The sequence below is a fragment of the Pituophis catenifer genome, unplaced genomic scaffold, assembly GCF_029215685.1.
Source record: "Pituophis catenifer annectens isolate HBS135680 unplaced genomic scaffold, rPitCat1.0.hap2 SCAF_3, whole genome shotgun sequence".
Lineage (NCBI taxonomy): Eukaryota > Metazoa > Chordata > Lepidosauria > Squamata > Colubridae > Pituophis > Pituophis catenifer.
Window position 1 is genome coordinate 7,787,809 of NW_027256883.1, and position 19,588 is coordinate 7,807,396.

The window sequence follows — 19,588 nt, forward strand, 5'->3', positions numbered from 1 at the left end:
GAGAAAAATAAGTAAAAAAAAAAATTTGGTTTCTTGTTCATACTTGAGTTTTGGAGATTGATATGTAAAAGTTTAGAAAATAAAACAAAAACCTTGGAAAACATGCTGTTTTGCTATTTTTCAGGGTGAATCAGGGCCCCCAGGACCATCTGGCATTGTCGGGGAAAGGGTAAGTATTGTTCATGCCAAAATAGTCTAAGTCTATAAGGGTAATTTGTTATTTGTTAGATTTATAATGACCTTGCTTCTGAATGCTCAAGGTAACTTACACGGAAATCTTCCTTTATCAGGGGTGGGCTGCTGGGGGTTCGCAGGGGTTCAGGAGAACCTCTAGCTAAGATTATGTGCAGTTCAGAGAACCCCCAAATCCCACTCCTGGCTGGCCCCCACCACCTTGTCCCACTCCTCCCAGGAGTCCCCACGTGGCCCGTTTTGGATGCAGATAAGCACACGCAGAGGCTCAGGGAGGGTGAAAAGCAGGCCTACTGGAAGTTCAGGAAGGCCAGAAATGGGGCCATTTCCGGCCTCCAGAGAGCATCTGGAGCCTGGGGAGGCCATTTTCGCCCTCCCGGAGACTCGAACAAAGCCTCCAGAGCCCGGGGAGGGCAAAAATGCCCCCCCATGATGCAGGAGGCCAACTAGGTCATGCCCCCCATGGCCATGCCCACCCAGCAGACAGGCAGAGAACCCCTTGCTAAATTTTTTGAGGCCACCCCTGCCTTTTATTATATAATCACAATAACACTCTATGGAAAAAGTTGAACTGACAGTGAGTGAGTGGCTCAAATTTCTCCTTGAAATTGTTATGTGGACAACCTGGATTTTCTTTGTGTTAGTCCTATAAATGTAACTGCTATTACTCTCTTATGATGCTGTTTCTAAGTGGTCATTTTATTGAAGCAAAAAATCCTTCCCAAAACAACCAGCAGTCAACAGTGTATCTACAACAGTGTTGGCAGCCATCTCAATTGGAAAGATTAAGAGGATACATGCATAGGGCCTCGAAAGCATATTTGTGTGACCCATATTGGATGCTAAAAATGAAATGAAAACTTGGCAGAAATTATCAAGTAGGCTCGGTAAATCATGCCAGAACCACAATGATTTGAGTTGTGTGTAGAATGTGTGACCACACACGCACACGTTTGTCAAATCGCTGAATCAATTCAGGGGCACCCAATCTGATTCACTGCATTTAATCCACAGAGTAATAAAGCTCTTGAATGGTTGCATTTGGGTGTGTGTGTGTGTGTGTGTGATCAAACTGAAATTTCAAATCAGTTGAATTTTCTACAACTCTAAGAATATTATATTCTCTTTTAGGGTGAAGCTGGTCTCCCAGGCCCACCTGGTTTGCCTGGTCCAAGAGGAGAAAAGGGAAACCAGGTATGAAATTCAGGATGTCTATCCGTTTTGGTTTGATCCATAAAAGGAATGGAAACTTCTACTTGAAGAACAGTTGGTATCTGTCAACCTTCTAGACCAGGGGTTGGCAATTAATTTTCACAAGGGGCCACATCAGCAAGCTGGCCTGGCCTGGCCTAATTTTTCTCCCCTTTCTTTTAAATTTTTAAACTGAAATTTTAATTTGTTTTTAAATTGTTGGGATTTTAAATTGTCGTGGGATAAATTATTTAATTTGGTTTTAAATTGTTTCTAACTTTTGTATTTCTGTATTTTATCCTGTGCCTGTTCACCGCCCTGAGTCCTTCAGGAGTAGGGCGGTATACAAATTTAATAAAACAAACAAACAAAACAAACGTCAGAAACTGGGACTATTGTGGAGGGCCTCCACCATTGACCCACCCACTGCTGCCACAGTTCTACTGTCCCACTCCCCACCACGGCCTACACTGTGGGCCAGAGAGGACATCTGAAGTGCCAGATGTGGCCTGAGGGCTGTAAAATGCCTAGGTCTGTTCTAGACTTTTCCACGAAAAAGTGATCTCTCTCTTGTTAACCTCTGTTTTACTGCAATTTTTTTTTTAATTTGATTTATATGCCGCCCTTCTCCGGAGACTCAGGGCGGCTTACAATGCACTAAGCAATAGCCTTCATTCTTTCGTATATTTATATAAAGTCAGCTTATTGCCCCCACAATTGGGCCCTCAATTTACCTACCTTAGAAAGGATGGAAGGCTGAGTCAACCTTGAGCCTGGCGAGATTCGAACCTGCAGTAATTGCAGGCAGCTGGTCTTAATAACAGGGGGCTTTAGACCACTGTACTACCAAGGCTCTTATTGCTTTTTACATGTTCTTTTTTTAACCCCGTGTTTGAGAAACACATCATATACCACTTCACAGTGCTTTTACAGCCCTCTCTAAGTGGTTTACAGAGTCGACATATTGCCCCCAACAATCTACGTCCTCATTTTACCAACCTTGGAAGGGTGGAAGGCTGAGTTTATTATTATTTATTTATTATTCATATTTTCTATGCCGCCCACTCTCCGAGGACTCTGGGCGGCTTACACCAAAGACAGTATACTAAATAGCATATTGCCCCCTAACAACATGGGTCCTCATTTTACCCACCGCGGAAGGATGGAAGGCTGAGTCAACCTTGAGCCGGTGAGATTTGATCCGCTGATCTGCTGAACTAGCAGTCAGCTGAAGTAGCTGCAGTACTGCACTCTAACCACTGCGCCACCTCGGCTCTTAATGTTAATTAAGTTAATGTTGAGCCAGTGAGAATCGAACTGCCAAATTGCAGGCAGCCATCAGTCAGCCGAAGTAGCCTGCAGGACTGCATTCTAACCACTGTGCCACCATGGCTCTTTGATGGTGGTTGACGTATTCAAACCTTTCATGCTTCAGGCTCTAGGGATCTACAGGACTTGTTTTTTCTGCCCACCAAATTGTTGTGGCCCGCCAGCAGCCAGCAGAGCTGGCAGCAGATTCGGACAATGAGGAGGTTGGGGAGGAACGTGGGCCAGTCCTGGAGTCTGGGGAAGGCTCGGACGATGGCTCTGAGTCGGAGGCAGAGAGGAGGGCAAGGCCATCTGGTGGTTCTTTGCTGTGTCTGGAGTCTCCGGAGTCTGACATCAGCGAGAAGAACAGCTTGAGCCTGTTCCCAGTGTGCGCATGTGCAGAGCTGCCAGGAGACAGGAACAATTAAGGAAACAGGGTCGACTTGGGAGTAAGGCTTGGAGATGATTGGCCCCTCCCATAAGACATAAAAGAGAAGCAAACAGGACATGAGCTTTTGCAGGAAGCAATTAGTTTATCTGGCCAATTCAAGATTTGAAAAAACTGTTTGTGACTCTGTGCCAAGTTTGGCCTTGGTTACCACCTTTAGAGCGGTAAAGGTATTGGTTACCACCTTTAGAGCGCTCCATGGCTTAGGACCTGGCTATCTATGAGACCGCCTTCTGCCACCGGTAGGCTCTCACTGGCCAGTATGCTCCCACAGAGAGGGGCTCCTCAGGGTGCCGTCAGTCAAACATTGTTGACTGGCAGCCCCCAGGGGGAAAGCCTTCTCTCTGGGGGCACCTGCGCTTTGGAACGAGCTCTCCCCGGAGATACGGAGGATCCTGAATTTACGTACTTTCCGCCGTGCCCTCAAGACTTTTTTATTCCAACAAGCTGGGCTGGCCTAACTCTTTTTAATTGTTTAATTTTAATTTGCTTTTTTAAAAATGGGGTGTTTTAATTAGTATGGGCCAAATTTGTTTAATATGTTTTTTTTAATTGTTTTTTTTTTTAAATTTTTATATTGTATGTGTTTTATCTTTGGCTGTTCACCGCCCTGAGTCCTTCGGGAGAAGGGTGGTATATAAATCGAAATAAACTCAAACTCAATTCAATATATATTAAATAAAATCAAATATAAATTTATTTATTTAGTTATAAAAACATTATATTGCTCCCTACTCGCATATGGCGACTCAAGGCGGCTTATCTAGATATAAAACCATATGAAAAATAATAAATAATGAATTAGTAAAATAATAACCCCCACCCCCATCCCACCCCACCCCAGTGACAACACACATTTATACAACTCATTTAATGCGCTCCATCCCGCTCTGGGTTCCCCAGGCCCACTGACAGAAATTGCAAAAAATTATTGGGAAATAACTAATTATGGACCGATGTTTTGTTATTTTGCTTTTCATTACTGCCTGGAAATAATTAACTTTTGTCTTGGGGCAATGCCATTCTTCAAAGGCCTTGTCAGAGTCCCTCGTGATATCTTGAGAAGGTCTGAGAAGCACAGCACCATTTACCTCAGCAATGGAAAATTGCTGAGGTAAATTACAACCTTCAAACCTCCTTCTTGCAGACTGTGTCGTGTTACCAAGTTTTAAAAGGCAAACCACAGAAGAGACAAGTCACCCTGAATTTCTTCAAACTTAATGCTCCCCAAGTCAACCCCCACCCCATCCAACCTTTAAATCAAGTCCAGAAATTCCAACTCTGATCACTTCATCATCAGACATGAGTGATGGACTTTAACTACTGCCCGAAGTAAAATAAAAAGTGTAATCTATATCAGTGTGCAAAGATACATCCTCTCCTGATTAATCAGCTTTCTTTCCCATTTCAAAGTCCAGAAATTCCAGCCCAGCAAAATTATTGTTCCCTTCTAACAAGTAAAGGAAGTCATGCTTTTTAACAAGACCTCGAATCTTTTAGAAGCTCCCTTGGTCCTTTTTTGTCCTCAAATGGACTTGTGCAATAGATTGTTGTTGAAAGCAGAAATTGCAGCAAACAATATTTTAGATCTATTTTTGCCACCAAGGATCATCATACGAGCTTTTGGGTTATTTATGTTTACAGGGTGACAAAGGAAAAGCTGGGCTCACTGGCTTCAAAGGTGACAGAGGAGAAAAGGTATGTTAAATTCCATGGTTTATATACACATTGATAAATTCATTTGTTGTGTAAGTGACATCATTGTTTGGGTATGACCTACACCAGATCTTATATGCTTATAGGATTATTATCTGCATTGAACACAGTGGGTAGTCAATAAATCAGCTTTATGCTGTTGAACATTCAATGATTGGATATTAGAACTGTCAATCAAAGCAAGATAAGGAAGACTATTTTCTCCCAGTTTAAATTTCAGGTTAATGAAATCAAGGATTTTTGTAAGGATTTCATGGGGTCTTACTTGCAAACCACACAGAGTCATGTGGATAATGAGATGTGCAGTGTACAAATTTCAGTTACATCTTAATTTTGAAGCAGGCAAAAATCAGAAAAAAGGAGGCTATCCAACAGAGCATGGAAGGTGTCAATCAACAAAAGCAAAACGATCAAGTATCCAGCTGAGTCAAGTGTATTGCTCTCTGGAGATCATACATCCTTGAAGTGGAAATAATAATAACAATCAGAGCATAGGAGAAACAGAAGAAAGATTGAGCGGTTTAGACAAAGGAGGCATATCTCTTTTTCTACTTCTACTAATAATAATAGTGAAAGGCTTATTGTGGCTTCAATCAGTCCTTGCCTGCCTTCAGAACTTGGGAATGTTCCTTGTGATCTGTGCCAGAGATAATCTTGGAAAAACAGAGCTGAATGTGAGAATGGTGCCCACAAGACACGGGATCAAAATTCAAGAGGGTTGTCACATGTAAAATACAAGAAGACTCCCATTGTGCAGTTGCGACTTCCGCCTTTTGAACTCCTCCATGGTGGCTTCCCATGGACATTCTTGAGTTACTGTTATGGTCTGTCCATGGGAGACAGGAGGAGGAAGAACTGCCACCGAGGCAATAGAGAGATAAGAGGCTTCTCAGCTAGCAAAAGGAATTGGATCACAGAAAGCATCCTAGAAGGGATCCTCCCTAGTTTTTATTTATTTTATTTATTTTATTTTGAATTTGTATACCGCCCTTCTCCCTGAGGACTCAGGGCGGTGAACAGCCAAGTAAAAACATCAAGTACAAATATTAAAATACAGTTAAAATATACATATATAAATTTGGCCCCATTAATTAAAAACAATAAACAAAACACTTAAAAACACTTAAAAAAAAATTAGGCCAGCCCGGCTTGCTGGAAAAGGAAGGTTTTAAGGGCACGGCGGAAGGCACCGAGGTCTTGGATTCTCCTTATCTCTGGAGGCAATTGATTCCAGAGGGTAGGTGCCCCCACAGAGAAGGCCCTCCCCCTGGGGGTCACCAGCCTGCACTGTTTGGCTGATGGCACCCCGAGGAGGCCCTCTCTGTGGGAGCGCACGGGTCGATGGGAGATTGTCGGTGGCAGCAGGCGGTCTCGAAGATAGCTAGGCCCTATGCCATGGAGCGCTTTAAAGGTGATAACCAACACCTTGAAGCGCACCCGGAAGACCACTGGGAGCCAGTGCAGCTCGCGCAGGAGCGGTGTTACATGGGAGCGCCAGGCTGCTCCCGTCACTACCCGCGCTGCTGCATTCTGGACCAGTTGGAGCCTCCGGGTGCTCCTCAAGGGGAGCCCCATGTAGAGAGCGTTGCAGTAGTCAAGGCGAGAGGTGACGAGGGCATGAGTGACTGTGCACAGGGAATCCCGATCAAGAAAGGGCCGCAACTGGCGGATCAGGCGAACCTGACAAAAGGTCCCCCTGGTTACAGCTGTCAGATGTTCCTCCAAGGACAGCTGCCTATCCAGGAGGACTCCCAGATTGCGAGCCCTCTCTGTGGGGGCCAACGACTCGCCCCCAATAGTCAGTGATGGAGTCAACTGACTATATCGGGATGCCGGGAGCCACAGCCACTCAGTCTTGGAAGGGTTGAGCCTGAGCCTGTTCCTCCCCATCCAGATCCGCACAGCCTCCAGGCACTGGGACATCACTTCAAGGGCATCGTTGGGGTGGCCTGGGGTGGAGATGTACAGCTGGGTGTCATCAGCGTACTGGTGGTATCTCACCCCAAAGCCACGGATGATCTCGCCCAGCGGCTTCACATAAATGTTGAACAGGAGGGGCGAGAGGACCGACCCCTGAGGCACTCCACATATAAGAGGCCTTGAGGTCGACCTCTGCCCACCTGCCAACACGAACTGCGACCGGTCGGAGAGAAAGGAGGAGAACCACCGTAATACGGTGCCCCCCATCCCCAACTCTTCCAGCCGGTGCAGCATGATACCATGGTCGATGGTATCAAAAGCCGCTGAGAGGTCTAACAGGACCAGAACAGAGGAACAACCCCTGTCCCGAGCCCTCCAGAGATCATCAACCAACGCGACCAATGCCGTTTCCGTGCTGTGCCCAGGCCTGAAACCAGACTGGAACGGATCTAGATAGGATGTTTCCTCCAAGAATTGTGGAAACTGTCGCGCGACCACACTCTCAACAACCTTCGCCAGGAAGCGAAGGTTGGAGACAGGACGATAGTTGGCCAATATTGCCGGATCCAGGGACGGCTTCTTGAGGAGAGGCCTCACCACCGCTTCTTTCAAAGCGGCGGGGAAGTGACCCTCACTCAACGAAGCGTTGATAACACCCTGGAGCCAGCCTCGTGTAACCTCCCGGGAGGCCAGTACCAACCAGGAGGGACACGGGTCCAGTAAACATGTGGCCGCACTAAGTCTCCCCAAAATCCTGTCCACATCATCCGGAGTCACAGCATCAAACTCCTCCCAGGTAACATTCTCAAGACTATTCCTCGTCACCCTGCCCTGATCTACCCAGTCAGAGTCCAAATTCCCCCGGATCTGAGCGATTTTGTCATACAGGTATTGTCCGAAATCCTCCGCCCTGCCTTCCAAGGGATCCTCCCGCGCTCCCGGATGGAGCAGGGAGCGGGTTACCCTGAACAGGGCGGCCGGACGATTCCCTGATGACGCAATAGAGGCGGAAAAGTAGTTAAACTTTGCCGTCTTTATCGCCACTAGGTAGGTCTTAATATGCGACCTTACCAGTGTTCGGTCAGATTCAGCGAGACTGGCCCTCCAACCACTCTCTAGGCGTCTTTTCCGGCGTTTCATCTCCCTCAGCTCCTCGGTGAACCAAGGAGCCGCGAGGGATCGACACCGGGTCAGAGGCCGCAAAGGCACGACTCGATCCAAGGCCCCACCAGCCGCCCGATCCCAGGCAGCTACCAGGTCCTCGGCCGAGTCGTGTGCCAGATCTTCAGGAATTGGCCCAAGCTCCATCTGGAACCTATCGGGATCCATCAGGCGCCTGGGGCGGATCCATCTAATTGGGTCCGCCTCCCTGCGGCGGGGTGTAGCGGTTCGAAGGTCCAGACGAAGGAGTGAGTGATCTGACCATGACAAGGGTTTCATGTCTATATCCCCTATAATAAGACCACTCAACCACTGGCCAGAGACAAAAATCAGGTCCAGCGTGTGTCCCCCCCTGTGAGTGGGGCCATGAACTAACTGGGTCAGGTCCATGGCCGTCATGGAAGCCATGAACTCCCGAGCCATCTCTGACGTTTCACCAACGGACGGCAGATTGAAATCACCCATGACCATAAGCCTGGGTGTATCAACTGCCACCGTGGCTATCACGTCGAGTAGCTCGGGCAGGGCCGTTGCCACGCGGCAGGGAGCCAGGTACGTAAGCAGCAAGCCCATCTGAACCCCATGACCCCATCTCACAAAGAGGGACTCACACCCGGCAATCTGTGGCACAGTGGTCTCCCTCGGACCCAGACCTTCGTTAATAATAACCGCCACCCCCCCCGCCCCTCCCCTGGGCCCTCGGCTGATGGAATGCTCTGAAGCCTGGTGGACACATCTCAACCAGAGGGACCCCTCCCTCCGGGCCCAACCAGGTCTCCGTAATACCCGCCAGGTCCGCTCCCCCCTCTTGAATAAGATCGTAAATGAGGGGGGCCTTATTTACCACGGACCTGGCGTTGCACAGCATCAGCCGGAGGCCCAGGTCCTGAGTATCTGAGCCACCTAGTATCCGAGGGGAGCCTTGAGGACCGGGGCGTGCAATCGCTCTCAAGTAGTTCCCTAGAAAGCAAAGGTGGGTGGGGGAGCAATGTGCTTTCACACTTGCAAGATTCTCTTAATGTAACTTTACAATAAAGTTAGCTCTAGTACTCATAAACTACCTTGAAAACTGTCTTGGAGCCTCCTAAAACTGAAATCATGACTTAGGCCTGTGATGGCAAACCTATGACACGCGTACCAGAGGTGGCACTCAGCGCCCTCTCTGTGGGCATTCCTTCCTTCCTTCCTTCCTCTCTACCTCCCTACTTCCCTACTCCCTACCTTTCTCTCTCTCTCTTTCCTTCCTAGGGTGAAATTGGTGCTCCTGGCCTCCCAGGTCAACCTGGAAAAGTAAGTAGAACGGCAGTTAAAAAGCTATAAGGAGACCTAGTTAATCTTGGCTAATTTCAATAAACTAAGAAGGATTAGATCCCATTATTTGCTGGTGGGGTAATCCCACCACTATAGACTGTAGACCTGTGATGGCGAACCTATGCCACGTGTGCCCCAGATGGCGGGCCTAGCCATATCAGTGGGCACGCGAGTCCCACCGGAAGTTGGCAAATGGGCCATTTCTGGCCCCCGGGGTGGGTGGGGAAGGCCATTTTCACCCTCCCTAGACTCCTAGAAAGGCTCTGGGGCCAGGTGAGAGAGAAAAACGGGCCTACCGGGCCATCATGTGCCAGGAGCGGGGGGAGCATGGGGGGGGTCACATATGTATGCGTGGGGGCAGGGCGCATAGAATTATCAGTGAGGGCACACGTGACCCCACCCCCCTCCTGGCACGCGATGGCAAAAAGGTTAGCCATCACTGCTGTAGACCATGTGTATCTGTATGTTCAGTATGACCTGAAGTCATTCCACCACCTTCCATGAAATCACAGCAAGTACAACTGTCTTTCCTTTAAGAAAAACCGTTAAGGATTATAAATGGAATGAGGACACAAAGCAGGAAGAAGTGAATTTTCAGATGTTTCTGAAAATCAAAGTTTCTCCTGTTCTTTAAGGTGAAGATGTGCTTCAGTCAGCCAACTGCATTACTTGTTTTCTGTGGCCTGTTAAAAAAAAAAAAAAACATAGACTCCTACAAAATGTTGGCTTTGTGAAGCATAATTGCGCAATGTGTAGCCCTCCAGGGAGATGCTGAGCCCCCATTCTTGTTGCCCATCAATAGTAAGTAATGCTGAGCATTGAAAGTCAACACCTTTGGAGACCCACACTCAGTGCATTCGTAGGATGAGTTTCCATTGCCTTTGAGATATGTTATATTCTTGAACTATTTTGAAGTAATAATAAAAAAAGGACTATTACCACATATTTATCACCATAGTGCAATCAACATTATGTGGTTGCTGTTACTATTTTATAAAGCTGATACTGAAATCTCTTCTTTTCATTGTTTGCACTCTAGACTACCCCATTTACACCAAGGCCTAGTATTCCTGTAAGTAATTTTTAATTCTTTGACGTTCTATGGTTATGCTTATATTTAACATGCTTGCACAGGTAAACAGTATTAAACATTAAAAAATGGCATTTCATATACATGTACTTCAGTGGTGGAATTCAATTTTTTTTACTACCGGTTCTGTGGGCGTGGCTTGGTGGGCGTGGCAGGGGAAGGATACTGCAAAGTCTCCATTCCCACCCTACTCCAGGTGAAGGATACTGCAAAATCCCCATTCCCTCCCCACTCTGGGGCCAGCCAGAGGTGATATTTGCTGGTTCTCTGAACTACTCAAAATTTCCGCTACCGGTTCTCCAGAACCTGTCAGAACCTGCTGAATTTCACCCCGATGTACTTTGCAAAAAGACATACATAAAGAACAGAAGCTGATGAGAATCATGCAGTCCCTATTTAAAATGGGAAGGAAGATCCTACGAATATCCATGGAAGACAAGAACTCATAGAAATCTGGGATCTTACAACATCAGACGTTCAATTGGATAAAATGAACCTCTGGAATGGCCAGTGATGGTATGGATGTCCACCTAACTTGGACATCAGAATAAAATCTCCAGGTTCCATCTGTCCTTTAGCTCCATCAGCAAGATTTCACATTGCCCATGATAGATCAGAACTGAAATCCAAAGCTTGAGTGACATTTCCTCTCTGCAATTTTAGGTCATTTACTGAAAGCAAGTTGACTTACAAAAAAGGATTAATTCTGTTGATACATCATCGTTGTGTATAGGATGATATACGAAAAGAATTTTTTGTCTGGGTTAGCAAATCCAGTTATTTCTTGATCCCTATTTTAACAGGTGATCCCTATTTTAACAGGAATATCCATACTTTTTCCAATCTTCTTTCCAATCTGTCAAAAAATATTTCAAAACAAGCAAAGGACAACAATTGAAGACAGGGAATATCAGGCTGCTTCCCAAGATTAACTTCCTGTCTTAGTTTCTACAACAATAAGAGCTTCCTTTTATCTTTACTTAGTACACTCCTTCTCCTTAATCTAATTATTACAAAATATTGCACTTTAGGTAACATTGCGGTTAAAGAAGGGATTATAAGGTTGCAAAAGTGTTGTTCATATTTTCCCAAGTGAGCAATCAGAAAAACTGTTAGCAAATTAAAGACAGTTCAGATAGTTTGCCTTAATTTAGATAGCTCACATTTCCCTGTCATGTTGCTCTAGACCAGTAGAAGGCAGCAGATGTTCTTCATAAAAAATAGTCTATTTAAAATCTCTCTTAAAGTTTATCTTGTTTATTATCTGTATTGGTTTATGACCGCAATAAATTGAAGATTAATTGAATTGATGCAGTCATGTTACAGGTAGTCCTCAACTTATAAACACATTTGAGCCCAAAATTTATGTTGCTAAGTGAGACATTTGTGAAGTGAGCTTTGCCCCATTTACGAACCTTTCTTGCCACCGTTGTTAAATGAATCACTGCAGTTGTTAAGTTAGTAATATAGTTGTTAAGTGAATCTGGCTTCCCCCTTGACTTTGCTTGTCAGAAGGTTGCAAAATGGGATTGCATCAGGGGTGAAATGCTCCCGGTTTGGACCGGATTGTCCGATCCGGTAGCGATGGAGGCGGGTGGTTCGGAGAACCAGTAGCAAAAATCCCTGCGCCCCCCCCCCACCATGCCCAGCTGAGCTGCACAATCATCAGAGGCTTTTTTTTTTTTTTTACTTTTAAAAGCATTTTTTCTACAACCTCTTCGGCCAAAAAAATGCTTTTAAAAGTAAAAAAAAAGCCTCTGATGATCGTGCGGCTCAGCTGGGATTTTCAAAGGCTTTTTTTTTAAAAAAAACAAACCTTTTTTTCTTTTAAATGCCTTTGATGATCCAAGCTGAGTTGCCTGATCGGCAGAGGTTTATTAAAAAGCCTCTGCCGATCAGGCAACTCAGCTGGGATCATCAGAGCCTTTTGAAAGCATTTTTTTACAACCTCTTCGCCGAAGAGGTTGTAGAAAAAAATGGTTTAAAAGTTTTTAAAAAAAAATTGGCCATCCAAATGTAATGATCGTAAAAATGAAAACTCATCATAAGTCACTTTTTTCAGTGTTGTTGTAACTTTGCACTTTACTTAGATATTTAGATTTAGCAAAGCCCTTTAAAACAATAGAATAACTGTTCCCTGTTCATCCACACCTCTTTCTGAGGGGTAGATTTCTGCTACAGCAGTTTTTTTTCTTCTGTAGAATTTGGGTTTTGTAGTATTTTTCCACTGAAAAAAATTGCACAATATTCATGGACTTTTGGGGGATTAGAGAGTTAGAGATGGAAGTTGTCCAGAACTTAATGATGCTTAATTTGTATACTTAATAGAACTTCATCAGATGTACCCTGAAAAATGACAATGTCATCCCATTTCTATAGTGTTGCTAAGAAAACTACAGGAAATTGTCCATGTCAGGCCCAAGTATTAGAGATGATACAGTGAGATCTACTGTAGTCCAGTTCTTTGTTTACAGCTAATAGACAGAATCTTGCCAGACTAAAGCTATAACCTTCTAACCTAACAAATGCCATATTTTTCAGAGTATAAGATGCACTGGAGTATAAAACACACCTTAATTTTTGGGGAGGAAAATAGGAAAAAAAATTCTGCCTACCAGGTATTCATCTGGCTAGTCCCAGCACATTACTTCGCTCACTGGTTTTGAGGTTGGGGCTGGTTGGGGCTAAAAAACAGCTTCTAAAGCACAGCTGATCAGGGGTGAAATGCAATTAGAGGGAGGGAGCAGCAATTAGAAAAGCAGGCAAAGCACGGAAGATTGCTTCCCTCATGTTGGGGCTGAAAAACAGCTTCAAAAGCACAGCTGATCCTTGGAAGAAGCTCCAGTGACTAAAGCAGGCAAAGCGCGGAAGGAGTAAGAGAAGGCAGCAGCTGTTCCTGGTAGCCATTTTGAGCACGCGCGGGGTTACATTCAGAGTATAAGACACACCCAAATTTTCAGCCTCTTTTAGGAGAGGAAAATGTGTGTCTTTTACTCTGAAAAATATGGTATATCCTGGAAGTTTTGAAGGTATGGCTATCCAGAACCTTTTCCTCCCCACCCTATCCAGTTTAGAACTGTGCAGTCTCTTGTCTTGGACCTCTCTGGAATGTGCTGACTCCACCATGGGAAATTGCAGCCCTACTTGCTGACATTCCCTCACCTCTTCTTCTCCTTCAGTTGCATATTCCATCATAGTCCATGAGGCCACTACAAGTCAAACTTGACTCTAGGGAGACTTTATTTTTAACCACTCTCACAAAATATGGAATCAGACCATGTCCCTGCAAAGTTGCCTGTGGCCATTTAATTAATATGAGTGTCACCTCTGGAACAGAAGAATCAATTCAGCAACTGGAATGGACTTGCTAATGAATTTCTATCTCTTCACAGATAGGAGCCGTATGATTCTGCTGTCGCGGAGGTGGTCGTGTTTACCAGTTCTATCCCTCTTTATCTAAGCCAATATACAATTCTTTTTTCTTTTCCTTTTTTACTCAAGGGAGAACAAGGGCCAAAAGGTGAAAAAGGTGATCGTGGAGAAAGAGGTGAACCCGTAAGCATATTATTATACTCTTTCTTTTCAGATAAAACATTTCAAATGAGTAGAAAGTTAAAATATAGGTCGCATGATGATTTTAAAAAATAAATTATAGAGATAGATGGTAGAAGATAAACAGAGAATAGATCTGATCTAACTATCTATGTACAGTATCTACTTATGCATTATTTATGTATCATATAACATGGACTAGCTGGACACCCATGCTTCTCTATGAAACTATATGAGTGGGCTTGATAAATTGAAACTTAAAGCCTGGAACTTAATGTAGAATGTGTAACTCCGTAGCATCAGAGCGTGGTAATATAAGGCAACTGACAGTTGGAACAAAGGGGGAGGGGGATGTCCCAGCCCACAGGTCGGATGAGTCATGTGCTGGCCACGCCCAGTTTAGCAAAGGGATGTGTTAATATAAGGCAACTAGCAGTTGGAACAGAGTTCTTTTCAGGTGGGGAGGAGGAGTAGAACGTCTAACTCCTTATCATCAGATCATGTGAATATACTGTATATGAATATACTATATATGGAATAGTATATAGTATATAGTCATTTCAAAAAATCCTTTTTTAGCAAGCACCTAGAAGCCAAGAGGAACATATGCTCCAAGTTTCAAATTTGTAGGCTTTACCGTTCTGGAGATTTCATGATTTCCCCAAAAATAAGACCTAACCAGAAAATAAGCCCTAATAGGTCTTCTGGAGCAAAAATTAATATAAGACCAGGTCTTATTTTCGAGGAAGCACAGTAGATAGATGTATCATATCTACTCTCTCTAAATATTGTTTTTGAAAAATAATCATTTACATTAATCAACTAAGATGGATAACTTTAGGAATATAAACAAAGTGAATTGTTATTACTAAGGCCGTCTTGTGGTCTGGAATTTTATTTATTTACATAGCTGCCCATCTCACAAAATGTGACTCTGAGTGGCGTATAAGAATTGAATAATAAATATAAAAAACATAAAATCCAGATGAAAATAAACATTATCCAAACAAATATACTAATCCCAGTCAAAGGGAGGATGAGAATGAATATTTAGCAACGGAACTGTCTGAGCATATCTCCCGTTGAACTCATGGCGTGATCATATAACCAAGTCTTGAGGGATTTCCAGAATATCAAAATGGATGGAGCTAATCTAATTTTAGGGGGAAGAATGTTCCCTAAGGAATGCACCATAACAGAAAGGCCTGGGGTCATTAAATATAGATCTGTAGCCGATGGTAGTCACCGCGTGCCTTCTCTGCCAGATCTAATGAGGCAAGCTGATATCACTGGGGAGAGGCATGTCCCTCAGATATTCCCTTTTTCTAGGTTTCAAAATGGTTATGGTGCAGGAGAAGGTTAAAAAAAAACTAACCTAATGCTTTTATACATTTTTATTTTATTCAAGAGATTAAGATACAAGATCCAAAAGAAAAAAATCTAGACAAAACAAATCTAGACAAGAACATTAAAAATGTGAATTAAAAAGGATAAAAAACAAAAACACGTATTATTCTCCCCTAGTTGAACACTGACATATCTATTGCAACAATAATAGCTTCCCCCTCTTGCAGAACAGATCCCAAATTTATAAACTTCTATATCTATTTGCAATCTGATTGACCTGTCATACATTGAATAAATTTATTTATTTATTTATTATTTATTATTCGAATTTCTATACCGCCCTTCTCCTTTCGGACTCAGGGCGGTGAACAGCCAAAATAAAAACATTTATACATAAATACGATTAAAAAATAGATTTAAAATAATTAAATTTGGCCCATAGTTTAAAATTTATCAATTTAAAATCCATATCAAAATTTAAAACCAACCATAAAATCATAAAATCAAGAGAGACCGGAAATGAGGAAAAAATGTTGTTAAACAATAGCAAAGTTAAAGTTCAAGACCCTCTTTTAACAATCTATTATTGAAATTTACTCATAAAAAAAATCTACAAAATAGAATAGAATAGAATTCTTTATTGGTCAAGTGTGATTGGACACACAAGGAATTTGTCTTTGGTGCATAAGCTCTCAGTGTACATAAAAGCTATAAATGATAAACCATAATCATAGTCATCATAAAAATACATTCATCATGAATCATAAGATATAACACTTAGTGATAGTCATAGGATATTAAATAAGCAATCAACATAAATCATACTAGGGAAACTAAATAAAACAATATAAATTGTATAGATACAAGCAACAAGGTTATAGTCATAAATACAAATGGAGATAGGTAATAGGAAGGATGAGAATAATGATAGGAATACAGTCTTAGTAAATAACTTGACAGTGTTGTGGAAATTAGCGTGATGGCATTCGGGGGAAAAAACTGTTCTTGTGTCTAGTTGTTCTGGTGTGCAGTGCTCTATAGCGTCGTTTTGAGGGTAGGAGTTGAAACAGTTTATGTTCAGGATGCGAGGGGTGTGTAAATATTTTCACAGCCCTCTTTTTGACTCGTGCAGTATACATCGCCTCAATGGAAGGCAGGTTGGTAGCCATTGTTTTTTCTGCAGTTCTAATTATCCTCTGAAGTCTGTGCCTGTCTTGTTTCTTATCTACCACAGATCACCCCAATCATTATCTCTGATCTATCCAGGATCAAATACCCTCATTTGGCTCTTAATGATGAACTTTTTCTGCTGCTAAAAGAATATCTCTTTTTTTAGATCAAGATACTCAGATTCACTACAGTGGGGGGAAAAATTACATAAAACTGAGATCATTTGTGCGTGTTTCTTTTTCTTCCTCTTCCTTTCTATAGGGAGAACGAGGGGTTCCAGGAGAACAGGGTCCAATCGGACCAGCTGGGCAACAGGTACGTTAAGCTAAAATGAAACCACTAAACTAGTTCATATATTGATATATAATAATAATAACTTTATTGTTATTGTACGTGTATACACAGTATACCCATACAACGAAATTCACTTAACACCCAAAGACCAGGTCCAACATACATAACAATCCCCAAACACATTCCCACCCACCACAATTCCCCACCCCTAAACCACTCAAACATCCACACAACAGACCAATTAATGCTGTCCAACAGCTCACTGATGGTGGCCCTTTAGTTCATTGTTGAGTGCAATTATAGCTCTGGGATAAAAACTATTCAGAAAATGTGTGGTCCGAGTTTTAATTGTTCTGTATCTTCTGCCAGAAGGCAACAATCCAATATATGATAGGGTGATAAAAACTATTCATAGGACCACTGCTTAAGACATTAATACAGCTAACCTAAAGTCCTCTTGTACTGCCTGAATTGGCAATCCCAACTGAGCTGTCTTTTCTGTATGGATTTGCATGCTTAGACCATGTGAGGAGATAGCCATCCCATTCCCAATGCTTCAAGAGGACATGCTCACTTCAGTGGTCTCCTTCAAAGTCAGATGATAAACAACTAGAACTGATCTTTAAGAGGTTTACAAGTTAATATCCACCCATCTCACTCTTTCTCTTTCTCTATTCCCATCTTTGGAGTGAAATCACAATGGTTAGACAATATGGAATGAGCTTCAGAATGGAACTGATTCAGTGGGGATAAATATATCTAAGATGATCTTGATTTTCTGAAATAATATAAAAACAAACATCCATTGTTTATAGATAGAAGTAAAAAAAAATACATCAAACACATATTCTAAGATTAAATTTGTCTGTATTGTTTCCATAATCCCAAATAATTCTAATCATCAAATCAATTTTTCAGTTTTTTTTATTTTCAGTAGGAATAAATATATGTATATATAAATTGTATTGACTTTAACTATGTGTACTTGAATATAGAATAAGTAAATGTAATTTGTCACTCATTCTGACTGAATTTAAGATTCTAGGAACAGCTATTGTTGATCATGTGAAAGACGTCATGCTTTTCCAGAATAATCAATTGCTGGTCATGGAAAGTCCAATATAATTGTTATGATCATTATGAACTAACATATCAGAGTAATAAATATCTTCCATAAATATAACTTTATTTCTTCTTCATTTTTTTAAAAAAGGATCTGCTATTTGTGTTTGAAAGTATCATCTGTGTCTTCTTCTTGGTTGGCCAGATTGTTGGCCAGATTGTTGTGACCGACAACATTATAACTTTCATTTGCTATTCATCTTATTGTTATCACATCTCCAAGTTCTTTTAAGTGGATTGCTGAGCAGGAATGGATGCCCTTAACACTTCTCCTTTCCTTTTGCTTCTGTTCCTTTTGAACAAATAATATCCTTTAAAATCAGATGATAAAGACCTAAGTATCTCAGCTTGATGCTCAGGTGTTATTATCTTTTAGTGAATGAAACCAAGGAGCAGCACTATTTTCCTTCAGCTATGAAAGCTCCTTCCACAGCTATCTTGGCATGAGGTCAACTTGCTTTGTTGACTGCCTGAGCTTCTGCCTCTTTGACTCTTCTATCTACTAGACTGAACCCTTGTTTCTTTTCTTTAGGGTCTGAAAGGACAAGAAGGGGAAGTAGGTCAACCTGGACCTCCAGGAGAAATTGTAAGTAACTGCCTTAAGAATATATATTCTTTTCTAGGTAGATCAAGGTTTAACAAACACTTGGATACTTAAGAACTTTTCCATATCTGAACCAGCGTCATTGCAATGTTGATATTGTTCTGTCCCCGTCCCCACACACACACAAACACACACACCGGGGGTTAAAGAAGTACTCGGCACACACAAGGTTCGTTATCAGGAACTTGGCAGCAATACGATAACCGTCTGCCAAGTGCTTTACTACAAGAAGAGGGAGTGTTCCTCCACCAGATAACACCAACGAATACACACAGTTTTCAAAACAGTCCAGCTCAAACATGAAACCTTCAGCAAATTAGGCGTTGTACAAAGTGACTAGCCAGAAGTTAGCTTTGTCCGTCACAGAGTCTAAATGGCCACCACACTCTCTTATATAGCCTGTGGGGTGTGGTCCAGTGACTCAGCTTAATCCCTGGCACGCCTCCTCATCTGCTGCAAACGTTTATCTCGCCTTCGTTGGCGTGGATCCAGGAACGACTTATCACCCTCATCGTTGTCATCGGAGACACCTGGCTCCTGGCCAATTTCCTTTCCCTCGCCAGACACCTGAGGCATTGCCAGAGAGGAGGGGCCTGGAGAGGGAGGCCTGGCTGGCTCCTCTCCTTCATGTTCGGAGCTTTCTTCCTCCGATAAGATGGGCTTGGGGGTCGGAGCCACAACAGATATTGGGAATAGATGTTGGGTATGAGCATCAATATATTCTTCAAACCTGTAGCTATGATTTATTTTAACAGGGTCCCCCTGGACCTGAAGGACCATCTGGCCCACGTGGTTTGCCTGGGAATGTGGTACGTATACAATGGCCGAAAGGAGAAGGGTGGTATAGAAATTTGAATAATAAATAAATAAATAGTTTCTTATCTGACAGAAGAGTAATTCTGAATTTGGTCAACAGCTAAACCCACACTGATTTTTCTGGTGGCACAAGTTTATCACCTTTGAAGGGGATAGAATTTTACCTCCATCAACTGCTCCTACAACCTGCATTATTTCCTCCTTGAAACCTGTTTTCCACCTCCTCCTCCTCCTCCTCCTCCTCCTCCTCCTCCTCCTCCTTCCACTTTTACCACTTCAGATGTCAAGGGAGATACAAAGTTCTGATTCTTGGTCTTCTGGAAGCCTCAGCCACTGTTATTTGATG

General features: G+C 42.8%; 1 protein-coding gene across 1 annotated transcript in view; it reads left to right on the plus strand.

Annotated features, from left to right (window-relative positions):
• Nucleotides 1–19,588, plus strand: part of COL22A1 (collagen type XXII alpha 1 chain) — a 196,051-nt gene that overhangs the window by 102,948 nt on the left and 73,515 nt on the right. Inside the window, 9 exon segments of the mRNA XM_070940313.1 lie at nucleotides 125–169; nucleotides 1,324–1,386; nucleotides 4,784–4,837; nucleotides 9,185–9,226; nucleotides 10,287–10,319; nucleotides 13,839–13,892; nucleotides 16,668–16,721; nucleotides 18,355–18,408; nucleotides 19,182–19,235. Coding sequence (XP_070796414.1) covers nucleotides 125–169; nucleotides 1,324–1,386; nucleotides 4,784–4,837; nucleotides 9,185–9,226; nucleotides 10,287–10,319; nucleotides 13,839–13,892; nucleotides 16,668–16,721; nucleotides 18,355–18,408; nucleotides 19,182–19,235 — 453 coding nt within the window.